Source organism: Engraulis encrasicolus, chromosome 19 (assembly GCF_034702125.1).
Source record: "Engraulis encrasicolus isolate BLACKSEA-1 chromosome 19, IST_EnEncr_1.0, whole genome shotgun sequence".
Lineage (NCBI taxonomy): Eukaryota > Metazoa > Chordata > Actinopteri > Clupeiformes > Engraulidae > Engraulis > Engraulis encrasicolus.
In genome coordinates this window covers 33,761,430-33,779,386 of record NC_085875.1, presented here as the reverse complement: position 1 = coordinate 33,779,386, position 17,957 = coordinate 33,761,430, and the positions used below count along the sequence as shown (strand labels likewise).

Sequence of the window (17,957 nt, the reverse complement as noted above, 5' to 3'; positions counted from 1 at the left end):
GATCGCTGGCATTTTGTAACACAAGACAGGAAGTTGAATATTTCTTTATTTTTCCGCTAAAATTGGGAATTGCGTGTATTTAGCGACTGCAGATTAAGCAGTTTTCAACTATGTGTGTTCTGATAATTTGTGAACATATTCCAAAATTCCAGAATCCAGGCTTAATGTGTATCAACAAGAAAACTTGCAGACGGCAGCGGTAACATGACTGTGCCTCGGCCTGCCGGTGCATACAGAGTATACTCCGGTTGGCAGGTCGCATGTGAGTCGGTGATCAATGTTGTCTACTAACAAACAGATTCGAATTTGGAGGCTACGCTTTCAAAATGGCCGACTTCCAAGATGGACGTTTTGTTGTTTGCACCATTTTTTTGGTTGTGCAATAGCCAGTATAATTGGTAATGAGTCTATGGTTCAGATACAGTAAGATGTAGGAAGCAGAGGAGGGCACAGGCGGAGGCATCACGAGCAACGTTTTGGTGACAAGCTCTACCCGTACTGTACCTCTACCTCATTTAGGGCGGAATTCTCCCACCCGCTTAAGTCAAAAAAGTGCGCAACAGCGCCTCCGAGCTTACTCAAGCCAGTGAGTAAGCGGGGCTTACGCGCGATTTCTTCAGTTGCGCACTTTGGGTGGGGCCAGGCCAAAATCAGGAAGTTCCCCATGTTAATGGATCCTAAGCGGATTCTCCCGTCCACTTACGCGGGTTTGTCTTTACGCGCATCAAAGGGCTGTAGTAAGGTCAAGCGCCACTATGAGGTAAAATGTAATATTGCATTTGATGCTCGCTTGGCTCGCATTTTGAACATGTTACACGGTAGGCTATGCTTTGTTGATGTTCCTGACCGTCAGCGTGAGTCCAAATCGAAATTCATTCACAGTTCCAAACATCCTACATTAATTGTGACAAAATATGACCAGCTGCCCAGAGCATGTTCTCATATCGGTGAACTTACAAACAAAAGCAGGTAATTAATTAATCAGTATGAGGATCATCATGTTGTCTCCACGGACGGTAACCAAAACCAAAAACACCTCGTTGCACCATGCACAAGTAGGCTAAGTTGACAAGGCACGTCAGACTAAAGACCGCTGTTCCAGTCGTCCTAACAGCCACCCAAAGTAGGCCTATGCCTATTCAAAAACAATCTTCACCATTTTTACTATGTTGTAGCCACGACGTTAAGTAAAGGGTTTTTATTGCAACTCCTCCACTTTTGTGATTTATTGGAACTCGTGCATATATGCATGACCTATTAAATTTTCTGAACTGATGCCCGACATACAAAACCACCACCTACTGAGGTAGGCTACAGGTTGTCCTATCCGTTTTTGTACGACACAAAATATTTCCTGAATCTCATTATAGCTAAACGTAAAAAGGTAGGCCTACATATCAGAGCATGTATTTGGCATCAGCTGCGTGTTTAAATCCTGGCTTGGCGTTGCATGTCCATGCATGCCCAGTTAATTCCCATGTCTGCGACAGAATATAAAGTCTTTTTTCATGACGATCGATTTCCTTGTTCGTTCTTCAGCATGCATGTAAGCGTCATATGCTGACGGACAGCTGAGATCCACATATTTGCAATGGTATTAATGTCACGTTACTGTACAGAGAAGCGGAGAAGCGCTTTTAAAAGTCAGCAAATACAATGTGGCTGTTACTGTGGAAATTCAGAGGCAATGATCAGCCATTTAAATCAGTTTTTATTTTCCGGACTTTAGGCAACACACCAAACTTCATTTTTAACCAAACGTTTCATCATGTTTATTAATTCCCGCCAAAGGTACACATTGCGTTTCCATCTCAACATCTCACATCCACTACTCGCCTTATGATTGTGAAAATGAGCCGAGGTTAGATTTTGAGATGCTTTTGCACGAGGACTTTTGGCACGTGGTTCTAAATTCAAAGTTAAAGGATAGTTCCGGCGTAAAATGAAAGTTTCACCATCGCTTTCCCATGCCACATAATGTATATAATGATGAGCCATTCTGGGCAATGCCGCGCCGTTATGGTGTTAGCTAATTTTAAGCTTTTTGGCGAAAAACGTAGCACATGCATCACGGCGGGGCCAATTATAGTCCTATTATTTTCTGATGTTTCCCCGCTATAAACAACTTCAAAAACGATACACACTTCATCACCAAGGTCTCGGCAATCAAACCGAGGCACAGAGACGATCATCGGACCACAAAAGTCTTTCACTGGCCAGTGATGTCAGAGGTGTCTCACTGTTGCAACTCTCGACCCGGACTCAATCAGGTGGCTAGGTAGGCTAAACATGGTCCGCGGTTCCTACACCGGCTGCGACCGTAAAATGAAAAGCTGGAACCCCGACCGTTTTCACCGACTGCCACTGTCTAAACCAGCCATATTACGGGAATGGCTAATAGCATTAGAAGTGGACGAAACTGACATAAAAACCCTGAGGGATCGCTACCGTGTGTGGAGGGAGCATTTCGAGGATGATGGCTACAAGAAGAGTAAGGGAGATAGAACACCAAAACGAAACCGTCTAAAGAGGAATGCTGTGCCAAAAAGGCGCATGGCTATGGAGGTATGTTTGAAGAGAGAGAAACATGTGTAAATATGTCTGGCTCATGAATCTTGACTGTCTGTGACACTGGTTGCAACACCGCGCGTCTTTGCCAGCAAACACTCTGTTTTGGGAAGGCATAGCCTACGCAGTAAATGTAGCCCACTACAGGAGATAAATACACTGTCAAAACAAACTAGCACGGGATGGCAAGTGAAATTGTGAAATTGTGCGACCTGAGGCATTCGATGTGGTTGATGTCAAGCATGCTAGAGTAGTTTCAGTGAAGTAGACTCTGATGACGAGGGCGCGCGAGGTCAGATGGACCATTACGCAACGGAGGAGGGCTGGAGGAATTTTATAAAGTCGTACTAGAAGTGCTCTTACAGATGTAAGTACACCACCACTGGTATGTTATTACAAAGTTGAATCCATGTTATATTATACCGTGTTGCAATTACTTTGTAAGAGTAGTCTGCCTTCCTGTACTCTCCATGCAACTCTTCAAATCTGCTGCCTGCACACACGGTAGTAGCGATCCCTCCGGGTTTTTACGTCAGTTTCGTCCACTTCTAATGCTATTAGCCATTCCCGTAATATGGCTGGTTTAGACAGTGGCAGTCGGTGAAAACGGTCGGGGTTCCAGCGTTTCATTTTACGGTCGCAGCCAGTGTAAGAACCGCGGACCATGTTTAGCCTTCCTAGCCACCTGATTGAGTAGCCTGCATCCGGGTCAGAGAGTTGCAACAGTGAGACACCTCTGAAAACACTGGCCAGTGAAGACTGTGTGGTCCGATGACCCTCTCTGTGCCTCGGTTTGATTGACGAGACCTTTGTGATGAAGTGTGTGCGTTTTTGAAGTTGTTTATAGCGGGGAAACATCAGAAAATAATAGGACTATAATTGGCCCCGCCGTGATGCATTGGCTGCGTTTTTCACCAAAAAGCTTACAATTTGCTAACTCCATAACGGTGCGGCATTGCCCGGAATGGCTCATCATTAGATACATTATGTGGCATGGGAAAGCGATGGTGAAACTTTCATTTTACGCCGGAACTATCCTTTAAAGTTCAGTTTTGGATCTCAATGGACTGCCGAGGTTTTCACATGGTTGATCTGAAAATCCATGCTCCGTGGTTTCTTTGAAACCACAACTGATGAAGTCGGGGAAGAGTCATCCTCCCATTTAGCATATATCACGCCCATGTTGGGCTACGCGCTGTTTTTCGGAGTTAAGCGCGAGGGGTGTGGTCATATTTCAGAGGGGAGAATACGCGTAGGATCCGCGTGCGTAAAACCGACTTAAGTGGAGACGGGAGAATTCCGCCCTTAGTACAGCATTCTGTGTGCGCGTGCACGTGTGTGTATGTGTGTGCGTTGCGTTGCGTTCCCGTGTGTGTGTTTGTTACCGTGATGTACTCCAGCAGTCTCTCCGCAGATGTGAATTTGGCTTCAACCTCCGTAGATTGCTGTATCGAATACGCCAACGACTTGGTTAGCTGGAGATGAAAAGATGGTCAATGGTGTCCTCAGGCGTGAGCATGAACAGGTATAGGTACTAGTAGTAACAATGCATTATTTTGAGACCTTGGATAAATACAAAATATGAAGATACTTTGTGAAAACGGATATGTTTATATCTGTTAAAATGTTTTACCCTGTTTACATGACATGTGGATAAAATAAATCTGAATTGCTATATCAAGAGAAATGGCAGTGTAATGCGGAATGTCTTATCATGGAATTGCCTGTTTATCAGCACATAATTTTCAGAAACAGACAAGTATCTTACTTCATTCTTACACATATCCATTACAAATATCCTCTTAAATCTCCAGTTTTAGAAAGATCAATTTTAGGGAGCTAAATCTGTTGACAAGTTTACACGACATGTGGATAAAATAAATCTGCATTGTATGTGGAATGTCTCATCACTCTCTCTCTCTCTCACACACACACACACACACACACACACACACACACACACACACACACACACACACACACACACACACACACACACACACACACACACACACACACACACACACACACACACACACTTGGCTTCTATGTGCCACTCAGCAAAGGCACATGTGAACACTGTGGACACTTTACACTTTATTTTTGGTGTGTGTGTGTGTGTGTGTGTGTGTTGTGCGTGTGTGTGTGTGTGTGTGTGTGTGTGTGTGTGTGAGAGAGAGTGAGGGAGAGAGAGAGAGATGCCTTGGCAAATATATGTAACAGTGAGCTATATATGATGATTATTTTATGTGTAATATGTGTGTTACGTCTTGTGGACAATGTCTTCATTTATGTATGTGTGTATGCTACTTGACACCTTAATTTCCCCCTGGGATCAATAAACGATACTCTACTCTCTACTCTACTCATCATGGAATTGCCTGTTTATCAGCCCATCATCATTTTCAGAAACAGGCAAGTATCTTACTTCCTTCTTACACATATCCATCTTGTGTGCATTTCTTAAAAAATATCCTCTTAAATCTCCAGTTTTAGTAAGATCAGTTTTAGGGGGCTAAAACTGTTGACAAGAAAACAAAAGGCCCGCAGAGATAAGGTACGCTTTTACGAAAATGTTTATATACTTTAAACAACAAAGTAGCTAAAATAGTTAGCAACTACGGTTTCGAGAAACGCAGCCAAGGATTCTCTCATGTTTCTGTCTCTCCTCTCTACTTCTCCTTTAAATCAATCTTTAACATTGATGTTTTTTCCCATTTGTTAAGCACTTTCATTTGCATGCCTTGTATGATACAGTGCTATACAAATACAATTATTATTATTATTATTATTATTATTATTATTATTATTATTATTAAATTATTATTATTATGTAAACAGGGTCTGAATTATTAAGTGCGCGGCCAGTCCAGTTCAAAATCCCCCCCACTGCCAAAGTTGTCGTGCTACTTTGGCATTCATTTGAACGAGACACTGCCGGTCGCTGCCGTCCAAAATCTGCTCGAGTTCTATTTTCCAAATTCAGCGCGGAGCGGAGCCGGCTCCCGCGCTGCTAACGCCCGACTAACGTCCGACTAACGCCAGTTGGAGTGGAAGGACAGATTTGTTTCCATGTATTTTCGCCACCGACAGTAAAAATCGATTCCGTCACGCGCCGCTTCACCGCGTTGGCGTGAAAGCGGCCTTATAGGTCACAACAATGTATTATTATGAATTGTTAATAATGAATGGCTCACCTGAATAGTGTAAGCGAGGGCTAAACCCTTCATAGAGGCGTTAATGGTGTCGTTGGGCGTGAGCATGGTGAACAGCGCCACTATGAAGATGTTGAGGGCCGACTGCAAGCCCACTAAGTTGCACAGCAGCCGCGTACTGGAGTTCCACAACAGGTAGAGGTTGGAGTTGGTGTCTGTCATGTCCCTGAACCTGCAGAGAGAGAGAGAGAGAGAGAGAGAGAGAGAGAGAGAGAGAGAGAGAGAGAGAGAGAGAGAGAGAGAGAGAGAGAGAGAGAGAGCTGTTATTGTGTCATACATGCATATATATCATACTGTAAACTGCTCTCTCTTTCTATAAGTGTGTATGGGGTTGAGGCTGTGTGAGTGTGCTTGCGTATGTGTGCTTGCATGTGTGTGAGTGTGCGCGTGCGTGCGTGCGTGCGTGCATGTGTGTGTGTATGCAGGGGCGGTCCTAGGGGTGGCACTCGAAAAGGGGTGGCCCATTGCAAAACCCCGCCCCCATTGTGAAACCCAGCCCCCAACCGGTATCGAAAAAATAAGCCTAATATATAAACATATTTGTCTGTGCCAAAGTTTAAACCAAACATTTTCTTAATCCCAATGGAATGTCTCTGCTTAAACCACGTCACTGCGTTGAACTCGCCTCTCCCCAGGGCCACTGGAGCTGCTCAAAGTCGATTGCTTCCCAACAACGTGGGTGGAGTTCCCGATTTCTCCGGAGCGAAACAATATTTGTATGGCTCCTGGCCTGACTGTGCATGTGTGTGCATGCGTGTGCGGGTGCGGGGGTGTGTGTGCGAGTGTGTTGCCGTACATGTGTATGTACTGGTCCCTCTTGTCGTATGCGTGTATGGTGCTGAGGCCTTGTATGACAGAGGTGGTCAAAGAGATCCAGGGAGAGCGGCTCACATTCTCCTTCCGCTTCAGCACACGGATGCCCCTCTGGAAAATACTACACACACACACATGCACGTACACACACACACGCACACGCAGTTACACACACACGCAGTTACACACACACGCAGTTACACACACACGCACACACACACACACACACACACACACACACACACACACACACACACACACACACACACACACACACACACACACACACACACACACACATGCAGACATGCACGCCGACACACACTTACTAGAGAAAGAGTGTGAGCACGAGGCCTAGGAGGGCAATGACGAGGAGCATGATTGGGAAGACGGCTACGATGGTGATGAGGATGGAGGTGGTGACCAGACCACACTGGAGGAAGACCTCCATACTGAGGGGCAGCCCCCCGTCCAGCTCCTCCTGGTCCTTAGAGAAGCGGTTCACCAGACGGCCGGTGGGGGTGGTGTCAAAGAAGCTCATCGGACTGAACAAGATCTGGAGTAGAGTGGAGTGCAGCAGGATAGCATAGAGGCAGAAGTTTTAGGATCCATGTTCAGTTTCTGTTTGCTGGTAAACGGTTTACCGCGCACTTGTTTGACTTTGTGTCATCAGGTTTGAGTCAGATTCAGGCAAAAAAAAGTTTGCGCTATAAATAAAAAAATGAACAAAGAGGCGAAACGCGTTGTTCACTCTGAATAAATGAACCAAGTAAAACAGGTGTGTGGTAGGCTTTTTTCTTTGATAGGGTAGAAGAGGACTGAGTAGAATAGAGAGTAGGGTTGAGTAGAATAGAGGATGGAGTAGGCTAAATTAGAGTAGGATAGAGGAGAGTATAGTAGAATAGTATTGTAGAGTAGAATAGAATAGAATAGAATAGAATAGAATAGAATAGAATAGAGTAGAATACAGTACAATAGAATGCAATAGAGTAGAATAAAGACATAGAATAAGTAGAATGGATGGAATAGAATGCAAGGCATTGGCAAGGCACACAAAGCAAGATAAGGCAGATTCATTTGTAAGGTGCATTTCATACACAGAGATGCGGTAAAAGGAGTAAAGAAAGCAAGAACTAGAGAGAAAAATGCAGTACAGTATAACACAATAACAGAGTAATAGAGGACATGAGAGCAGAATAGAGTAGGCTACACTAGAATTGAGTGGAGTAGCGTAAAATAGAACAGACTGGAGAAGAAGTCAGTAGAATAGAGTAGCACAAATTAGCAGTAATGTAGAGTAGAATGGTGTTTGTTGTCACTGTAGACATACTATACGATGTGAATTTTACATAATTATGATGAGACAGAAGTGCAGAACATGTACGGTAGGCTGTGATCTATTTGCTTATGATTGTGTCACCTTGTCAAACATGGCATTGTGTAGCTTGGAGGAGCCGCGCAGCGTGACCCGTGTGTAGGAGTATGCCTTGAGGACGCTGAATATCAGCATGGGCAGTATGGTGAGGCCGTACACACGCTGGTAGTAGTCAAGGGCAGGGTTGTCTGTGATGCTGCCAGCCGTCACGTTACCACCACCATCACTGCTACCCATGAGGTGTCCCGCTGTGGTATTCTATTATACAGACAAACGCACGCATAGACACACACACACACACACACACACACACACACACAGACAGACAGACAGACAGACAGACAGACAGACAGACAGACAGACAGACAGACAGACAGACAGACAGACAGACAGACAGACAGACAGACAGACAGACACACACACACACACACACACACACACACACACACACACACACACACACACACACACAATTTCTTACATGAACGTGGACGTGAGAATCCTACTACTAAGTAAATTCCCTACTAAGTTACTACATCTCATAGGGGGGCAGATTGCCTTAAAGTGGGACACTTTAAGGTTTAAGGAGTGTCTAGTTTCTGTACGGTCATACACCACAGAGCGGCTACCATCAATGAAGACACTTAGCTGACGATTTTATCTTAAGCGAATAACAGTTACTTTTCTAAGTACATGATATTGGTTACAGTCCCTGGAGCAGTTAGGGGGTAGGTGCCTTGCTCAAGGGCACCTGAGTCATTGAGTGAGGTAGAGCGTGGAGGGGTGGTATTTGAACCTTCAACCCTCTGATCCAAAGTTAATCTCCTCAACCGTTAGGCCGTTAGGCTGGCCCCATTGTCACATTTTGTCTTATAATATACAAATTTCTCCACCAAAACAAGGCAGAAAGACTTGAAAAAATAGGGTGTAACATAGTCAAATGTTCTAATATCTAATGTTCTTCTTTCTTGGCGTAGGTTTGCATTCTCTGAGCACATTTCTAGTTTTAAACCATATTATTAGTGTCCCACTGTGGACACTTTATAATTGGTGTGTGTGTCTAGGTGTGTGTGTGAGCTGCCTTGGGCTGAATGTATGTGAGTGAGTGAGCGAGTGAGCGAGCGAGCGTGCGTACCCCTGATCCCTGGTGTAGCCAGTAGCTGAGCCACCAGTCGCTGAAGGCTGTCGTCCCCACAAGCAGCATGAACCCCAGAAACACCAACGACAGCGTGAAGAAGCCTGGACAGTGGACACAAACACATTACATTACATTACATTACACTGTCCCATTTTTGGAAATAAGCTCATATTAACCAGTTAAGACACAACGTTACACTATGAGACCAGCTAGCCACCAGCTGGTCTCATAAGACTCAATGTTAACTGCTAGCTTGGAGGTAAAATTTGCACTGCCATACTCAGATAACGGTTGAAAGTGCAGGAGAAAGGTACAGCCCAATAATTTAACTCAAGGAGAAGTATAAAATAAACTTATTTCCAAAAATGGTACAGTATCACTTTAACGCTTACAGTGTGCAAAGTGACTTACTGGGTATCTGTTACAGTACCTGCAGTAAGGCAGCGTTAGATGCCATTCCAGCCGACTAAAGGAAAGCTTCTTTCCTAAAGTCATCAGGCTACTTACCGCTAAACCATCAATCACTTCTTCACTCATCTCTTTTTTACAATCTGCCGCTTTTTAAACATGGATACTTAAAAAAAAAACGAAAACTTTTTAGAGCTATATCTTCTACTTTTTTTCTTTACTTTTGCGACTCTGAGTAAAGAAAACAAAAATATCTTTCATTACTCAGGAATTCTTGAATTCAAGAGCATATGACAAAAAAACATATGCCGGCGTTGAAAGAAGAACGCTGCTGACTCCTGCCTGGAAAGCACAGGTCAGGGGCGTTGAACACGGCAAATGATTCAACCTGAAACGTTCGATCAGGGAGAGCAACCAACCGAAGATCGTGTTCAGAATAATGTGAATATTCCATTGTCTGACGCTTGCTGACGCCAAGCTCATTACATATTTTTACCTGAAGTTCAACTTCTATTTTAACGCTTTTAAAGCCCTCGGCTCAAGAAACGCTTTTGCAGCTTTGAACACTTCTGCCGCCTGCTCTTCAATGCAAAGTCTATTACTTCCGCTGCTTTCCATGTGCTCAACGTCGATGGTGTGATCACATGGTTTGGCCACAGGTGGCACAGCTGTATCATGAAGGGTGGTGCAACCAAAGCTAACACCACTATATTGTATGGATTAAAATATGTTACTGTAAATGTAAAATATTTTGCATATTCATTGCTTGCACATTAATTACCAATTATTAATTACTAAGAACAGAAAACAGAACTTGGATTTACATGTATGGATATAATATGCTGGCCGAACAAGGTTTGCCACTCTTAACAGTGTGAAATTATACTCAAACCAATACTGTATGTCATACAACACCTGCAATGCATTGGCATGTAATACTGGGCCATTTTGTGTGAACAGTCTGGCGTGTGTGTGTGCGTGTGTGTGTGTGTGTGTGTGCATGCATGCGTGTGTGTGTCTCTAACCTCCTGCAGCGTTGCAGTACTGTTTGTACGTCCTCCACGTTACTGAGCCTTCTTGAGCAACTTCCTGTTTAACCAACTGATTCTCTACACACACACACACACACACACACACACACACACACACACACACACACACACACACACACACACACAGACACACACACACACAGACACACACACACACACACACACACACACACACACACACACACACACACACACACACACACACACACACACACACACACACACACACACCTTGATGACCCTGCTTATTCCACCAAGGAAGTGTGTCTTGAAAATAGTGACAAAATAATACAGTATTAACAAAATAAAAGTACAAACATATTTCACATTTCTAAGTGTGTCTGTCTTCCTCACCTGTCTTAACAGGACGTTCCCCCACGTTTTGTCCATCCCTCTCTTCATCCATCATGTTAAAGGCTGCCGGGCGGAAACACACACACACACACACACACACACACACACACACACACACACACACACACACACACACACACACACACACACACACACACACACACACACACACACACACACACACACACACACACACACACACAATTAATACATCTTGAAAGCATTGGTCTTCAAAAGTAGTACAAGTCCAAGTTAGGGATGCAAACGATTAATCGATTAATCGACTTTAATCGATCAATGCGTTAATCGATTAAAAAACATTAATCGCAATTAATCGACAATCCACCTGACAAGAGACCCAGGTGAAATGGGCATGTGAAGAGTGTGTGTGAAGAGGGGTGTGAATAGTGGGAATATGTAAATCACCTTTGGATTAAAGAGTTGAAATAGGAATTCATTTAAATGTGGTATTTTACCTCAATTTTTAATACATTTTTTAAGATTCAGTAGTTTTTTTCGAGAAACATTGAGATTTCGGGGGGAAAACGCCGCTTATCAATTAATCGTAAGTCGATCGATAAGGCTATCAACTAATGATTAATGAATTAATCGATAATTTGCAGCCCTAGTCCAAGTATAAATGCTATATCTGTTATAGAGTATTACCAGGCACTAAAAGACGATTGATAAGAAATAAACATTCATGAGGAGTTTCTTCTGGAATCAGTATTACGCAAGGTTCTAAGCTGTCAAGGTTCTTAAGCTGCCAAGGTTCTAAGCTCCTTAATGAGACAAATGGATTTCAATGGCTTAAGTTTCAGTCATGTCAATTTAGGAGTCCGGAATTGATCCCACTTCGTTGCATTGGTGACACATTGAAGTCTTCGGTACTATCAGTTTGGCATCCGGACCTGCCAGGTTGGTGGGGGAACTAATTAAGCAGTATAGTCTCCCCCATCCTCCTCCATGACTGAGGTACCCTGAGCATGGTACCATGCAGCCGCACTACTCCCTTGAGACGCAGTTTCAGGCTGCCCTCTTGCATGGGTGAGGCATAATATGCTGTTTCATTGGGTGCAGTGAACACTGTCTCCTGTCTCCCAGTCCCAATGACAAGGGGAGTATCCCATTTGGGCTTTCAATTTCAAAATCAATCCACCCATTCTGAAGTTATTACACAAATAAAATTCTGTGCTGGATTGACACTTTGACAGACTCACTGCGACAGTTGTCTCCGGAAACTCCAGCTGGCAAAGGCATAATAAACACACATAATAAGCACACACATGCACGCACGTACGCATACACACACACACACACACACACACACACACACAAAGGGATATGTACCAATGTTTAAGATTCCATTCTTGACAGACTTATCCCCTATTGGCTGTGGAGTTTCATCTGAGAACGAATCAGCTGCAGCCTCCTCATTCTGCTCCTAAACAGGACACACAGGCCAATCAGCATGTATGTTACAGGACACACCACAGAGTTGAGAACACCACCCCACAAACATGGGCCAATAAGAACAAGCTTTTAGATGGACCAATCAGCATGCAGCACATCAGCATGACTAACATGGAAGCTCGAAAGTTGCGCCCTGATGTTATCCTGTACCACCATGAAAACTTAAAGGGGCACAACGTAGAACTTAAAATTAATTAATTACTGTCCCGAGTCGGCTGTCAATAGTAAGTGACCGGTGACTCTCCCGAGCACTTTCACAGCCTGCTGTCAGAATTCCCTGTACATAACTTTTGGCTGATGGAGTGCAGTGTTAAGAATTTTTTATTTAGTTTTAGTTTTAGTTTTAGTCTCTTGACGAAAATGTAATTTTAGTTTTAGTCACAATTTAGTCATCTAAATCATTTTTGTTTTAGTCTAGTATTAGTCGACTAAAATTCATACAATTTTAGTCGACGAAATCTAAAATAATGTTAGTCAACTAAAATATTACATTAATTTCCTCTTGTCTACACTTCTCTATAAAATTGTCAAACTAAAATACCATTTGGGGAAATCAATGATGAAAATGACATTAGGGAAAGTACATTAGGGTGCATCAAATGCCCCCTATGAAAAAATATTGCCTTGGCCCTATAGTAAAAATGTTCTACACCCAGTAAAAACACTAAAAATATTTTGGAATTTGGATGAAGTCTACCGGGGCCACCAGTCCCATGAAAATAGAAAATAATGGTGATGGTCAAACTCTAGGAATAGACTGGCCATCTGGCATAGCCGGCATTTCCCAGTGGGCCCTGCACCCTCGCGGGCCCCCATTTTTTTATTACTGAAAATAGGGGCCCACGAGGGTGCGGGGCCCACCGGTGAGTCAGTTCTCCGCCACTAATAATAATGAGGGGGGCCCCTTAAATCCAAAAGTGCCCGGGCCAGCCCTGAATAGAAATGGACATTTCGGTGCATCAAGCTACCCAATGAAAACATATTGCCTCAGCTGTGTGATAAAAATGTTAAATCACTCTGTGTAAAATATGGTGAAATTTAGATGAATTCTTCTGGGTCCACCAGCTCCATGAAAATACAAAACAATGGTGATGGTGATGGGCAACCTGCATTCCAAAGCTGAAGTCCAGTGCCACATATTCCAAATATAGCCAATGTAATGAACCAGCTCACCCACTGCTAGTATCAAGCAAGAGATTGCAAAGCTGTATGACTTTTGTGTGTTTCACCTGTAGGCCTTCAGGATTGAACAGGTAGCTGTTAATACCTGGTGGAAAATACCTGTACTAAAGCTGTGAATGCTCCTTGGAATGACTCATGTTTTTTCAAGAAATCCCTGCAGTAGTTCAATAGAGTACAGTCAATACAACTGTATGTGATGTTGGAAAGAGTGGCTTCCCAAAACCTGCACTTAAGTGACTTCAAGGTATGTCATGGGTATCACCAGGTCCAGAGTTCATTGCCAAGGGCCTCTCAGGTAAATTATGGTACTCATCTGATGGAGTAAAGTGAAATACTACCACAGGTGATGGGATAAAGAGGTAATGGCACTCTTCGATACAGTTGTATTGACTGACTTGTAGCCTAGTCATTCCAAGGAGCATTCACAGCTTTAGTACAGATGTTCCTCCATGAATTGTAGGCCCACAGGTGAAACGCACAAAGATAACAGTCATACAGCTTTGCAATTTCTTGCTTGATACTAGCAGTGGTCCAAGGCAGCAAGGAATTGCAAAACTGCAATTTTGCCTGAATATAGCAGTTTGACCACCAGTCTGTCCTGAGACTGAAGTCTGTGTAAGTGGATCGACTGAATACACCCTGCTTAGATATTCCTTCTATTTGTGCTCCCAATACAGGTGATTTCACTAATTACCTCATCAACCTGGGTTAAGTTGTAATTAGGATCAGCTGGTTCATTATATTGGCTGGGGAAAATGTGTCACAGGGTTTGTCCACCTCTGTTTTAAGACAATGGGAAACCTGGTTTCAAAAGCTACAATCCAGTGACACAGATTTCAAATTACCTGGTTTTTTTTTTTTTTTGTTTAAAACCCTTTTTTGGGAAAATTTTGGAAAAAATTGTTTTTTTTTTTAAAAAAATTTTTTTTTAAAAAGGGTTTTTTTTTTCCCCCCCCCTTTTTTTTGGGGGGGGGTTTTGGGGAAAAAAAATTTAACCCCCTTTTTTTTTTAAAAAAATTTTAAAAAAACCCCCCCCAAAGGAAAACCCCCTTTTTTTTTTCCCCCCCCCAAAATTTGGGCCCCCCCAAAAACCCTTTTTTGGGGGTTTTTGGGGGCTTTTTTAAAAAATTTTTTTTTTGGGGGGGTTTTTTTTTTTTTTAAAATGTTTTTTTTTTTGGGGGGTTTTTTTTTTGGGGGTTTTTTTTTTGGGGGGGAAAATTTTTTTTTTTTTTGGGGGGGGGGGGGGGGGGGGTTTTTTGGGGGGGGAAAAAAAAATTTTTTTGGGGGGGGGGAAATTTTTTTTTGGGGGGTTTTTTGGGGGTTTAAGGGGGGGTTTTTTTTTAAAGGGGGGGGGGGTTTTGGGGGGGGGGGGTTTTGGGGGGGGGGTTTTTTTTGGGTTTTTTTTGGGGGGGGTTTTTAAGGGGGGGGGGGGGTTTTTTTTTTTTTTTTTTAAAATTTTCCCTTTTTGGGTTTTTTGGTTTGGTGGGGGGGGGGGAAAATTTTTGGGGGAAAACAGGGAAAATTTAAACCCCCTTTTTTTTTTTTTTCCTTTTTTTTAAAAATTTAAGGGTTTTCCCCCCTTTTAAAAAAAAAAAAAAATTTTTTTAAAAATTTTTTTTCCCCCTTTTAAATTCAAAAATTTTTTAACCCCCTTTTTTTAAATTTAATAAAAAAGTTTTTTTTTTTTTTTTTTTTGGTTTTTTCCCCCCCCCCCTTTTTTTTTTGGGTTTTTGGGGGGGGTTTTTTAAAAAATTTTTCTTTTTTTTTTTAAAAAAAAAAAGGGGGGGGGCCTTTGGGGGGGGGGGGGCCCCAAAAAGGTTTTTTTTTCCTTTGTTTTAAAAAGGGGGGGTTTTTTTTTAAAAAAAAAAAAAAAACCCCTTTTTTTTAAACCTTTGGGGCCCAAAATTTTTTTAAAATTTTGGTTAAAAAAAAAAAAAAAAGGGGGGGGAATTTGGGTTGGGGAAAGGGGGGGAAAAGGGGAAGTAAAAGGGGGAAAAAAAATTTTGGGAAAAATTTTTGGGTCCCCAAAAAAAGGGAAAAAAAAAAAAAAAGAAAAAAAAAGGGTTTTTTTCCCCTTTTTAAAAAGGGAAAGGGGGTAAAAAATTTTTTTTTTGGGGGGGGAAAAAAAAAAAAAAAGGGGAAAAAAGGGTTTTTTTTTTTTTTGGGGGGTTTTTTTGGGGAAAAAGGGGCCCCCTTTTTTTTTAAAAAAAATTTTTTTGGGTTTTTTTTGGGGGGAAAAATTTTAAAAAACCCCCCCTTTTTTTGGGGGGTTTTTTTTTCCCTTTTTTTTTGGGGGGGTTTTTCCCGGTTTTTTTAAAAGGGGTAAAAAAAAAATTTTTGGGGTTTTTATGGTTTTTTAAAAAACCCCCGGGGGGGGGTTTTTTTTTAAAATTTTTAAAAAAAAAAAAATTTTTTAAAAAACCCCCCCGGGTTTTTTTCCCCCCCCTTTTTAAAAAAGGGGGGGAAAAAAAAGGGTTGGGGGGGGGAAAAAAAGGGGTTTTTCCCAAAAAAAACCCCCCCAAAAAAAAAAAAAAAAAAAAAATTTTGAAAAAAAAAGAAAAAAAAAAAAAAAAAAGGGAAAAAAAACAAAAAAAAAAAAAAAAAAAAAAAATAAAAAAAAAAAAAAAAAAAAAAAATAAAAAAAGACAAAAAGGGGGAAAAAAAAAAAAAAAAAAATTAAAAAAAAAAAAAGGTTTTTAAAAAAAGGGAAAAAAAAAGTTTTTTTAAAAAAAAAAAATTTTTTTAAAAAAAAAAAATTTTTTTTAAAAATTTAACCCCCCCCAAAAAAAAAACCCCCAAAAAAAAAAAAAGGGTTTAAATCAAAAAAACCTTTACCCCCAAAAATTTTCCAAAATTAAAAAAACCTTTTTTTTTTTTAAATTAAAAAAAAGTTTTTTTTTTCCCCCCCAATCAAAAAACCCCCCTTTTTAAAAAAAAACCCCCCCCCCAAAACAAAAAAAAAAAAAACCCCAAAAAAAAACCCTAAAACCCCCAAAAAAAAATTTTTTCTTTTTCCCAAAAAAAAAAAAAAAAAAAAAAAAAAAAAAATTTTTAAAAAAAACCCCAAATTTTTTTTTTTCCCCCAAAAAATTTTTTTTCCCTTTTTTCCCTTTTTTTCCCAAAAAAAACCCCACAAAAAAAAAATATTTTTTTTCCCCCTTTTTTTTCTTTTTTTTTTCCCCCCCCCCCCTTTAAAAATTTTTAAAAATTTTTAAAAAACAAAAAAAAAAAATTTTTTTAAAAAAAAACAAATATTTTTTCCCCCTTTTCCTTTAAAAAAAAACCCCCGGGGAAAAAGGGGGGAAAAAAATTCCTTTAAAAAAAAAACCTTTAAAACCCCAAAAAAAATTTTTTTTGTTTTTCCTTTTTTTTCCCCCAAAAAAGGGTTTTTTTTCCCTTTGGGAAACCTTTAAAAATTTTTTTTAAACCCCCCGGCCTTTTTTCAAAAATTTTTTTAAAAATTGGGGGGGGGTACAAAAAATTTCTCCCCCCCCCCCCCAAAAGGGGTTTTTTCCCCCCCTTTTTTTGGGGGGGAAAAACCCAAACCACCGGGGTTTTGAAAAATTTTTAAATAAAAAAAAAAAAAGTTTTTAAAATTCCCAAAACCTTTTTTTGGGAAAAAAAATTTTTTTTTAAAAAAACCCAAAAGAAACCGGCTTTTTTCCCCCCCAAAAAAAAGGGGTTTTTTAAATAAATTTTTTAAAATTTTTTTTTTTTCCCCATTTTTTTTTTTTTTTTTTAAAAAAAAAACCCCCCGGGAAAAAAAGGGGGGGGAAAAAAACCCCAAAAAGGTTTTTTTTAAAAAATTTAAAAAAAATTTTTGGTTTTTTTTTTTTAAAGTTTTTTTTTTAAATTTTTGGAAAGGGGTTTTTTTTTGGGGAAATTAGGTTTTTTTTTCCCCCCTTTTGTTCTTTTTTTTCCCTTTTTTTTTTTTTTGGGGGAAAAGGGGGGCCCCCGGAAAACCCCCCTTCCCAAAAAAAAATTTTTTTTAAAAAAAAAATTTTTTTTTTAAAAAAAATTTTCTGGGGGGGGCCCCCCCCCAAAAAAAAAACCCCCTTTTGGGGTTTTAATTTTTTGGTTTGGTTTTTTAAAAAATTTTTTTTTTAAAAAGGTTTTTTTAAAAAAAAAAAAGGGGGGGGAAAAAAAACCCCCCCCCCCAAAAAAAATTTTCCAAAAATTTTTGGGGGGCCCCTTTTTTTTTTTCCCGGGGGGGCCCCTTAAAATTTTTTTTTTTAACCCGTTTTTGGGGGAAAAAAATTTCCCCCCAAAAAAAATTTTTTCCCCCCTTTAAAAAAACCTAAAATTTTTTTTAAAAAAAATCTTGGGGGGGGGGTAAAATTTTCAAAAAAAAATTTTTTTTTAAAACCCCTTCTTTGGGG

General features: G+C 40.8%; 1 protein-coding gene across 1 annotated transcript in view; it reads right to left on the bottom strand.

Annotated features, from left to right (window-relative positions):
* LOC134469850 (ATP-binding cassette sub-family C member 12-like) overlaps window positions 1–17,957 on the bottom strand; it is a 57,880-nt gene that overhangs the window by 15,410 nt on the left and 24,513 nt on the right. Inside the window, exons 10-18 of the mRNA XM_063223878.1 lie at window positions 12,274–12,367; window positions 10,924–10,986; window positions 10,543–10,626; window positions 9,107–9,210; window positions 8,017–8,229; window positions 6,926–7,152; window positions 6,580–6,717; window positions 5,766–5,955; window positions 3,954–4,043 (exon numbers count right to left, since the gene is read on the bottom strand). Coding sequence (XP_063079948.1) covers window positions 3,954–4,043; window positions 5,766–5,955; window positions 6,580–6,717; window positions 6,926–7,152; window positions 8,017–8,229; window positions 9,107–9,210; window positions 10,543–10,626; window positions 10,924–10,986; window positions 12,274–12,367 — 1,203 coding nt within the window. The remainder of the gene's footprint in view (window positions 1–3,953; window positions 4,044–5,765; window positions 5,956–6,579; window positions 6,718–6,925; window positions 7,153–8,016; window positions 8,230–9,106; window positions 9,211–10,542; window positions 10,627–10,923; window positions 10,987–12,273; window positions 12,368–17,957) is intronic.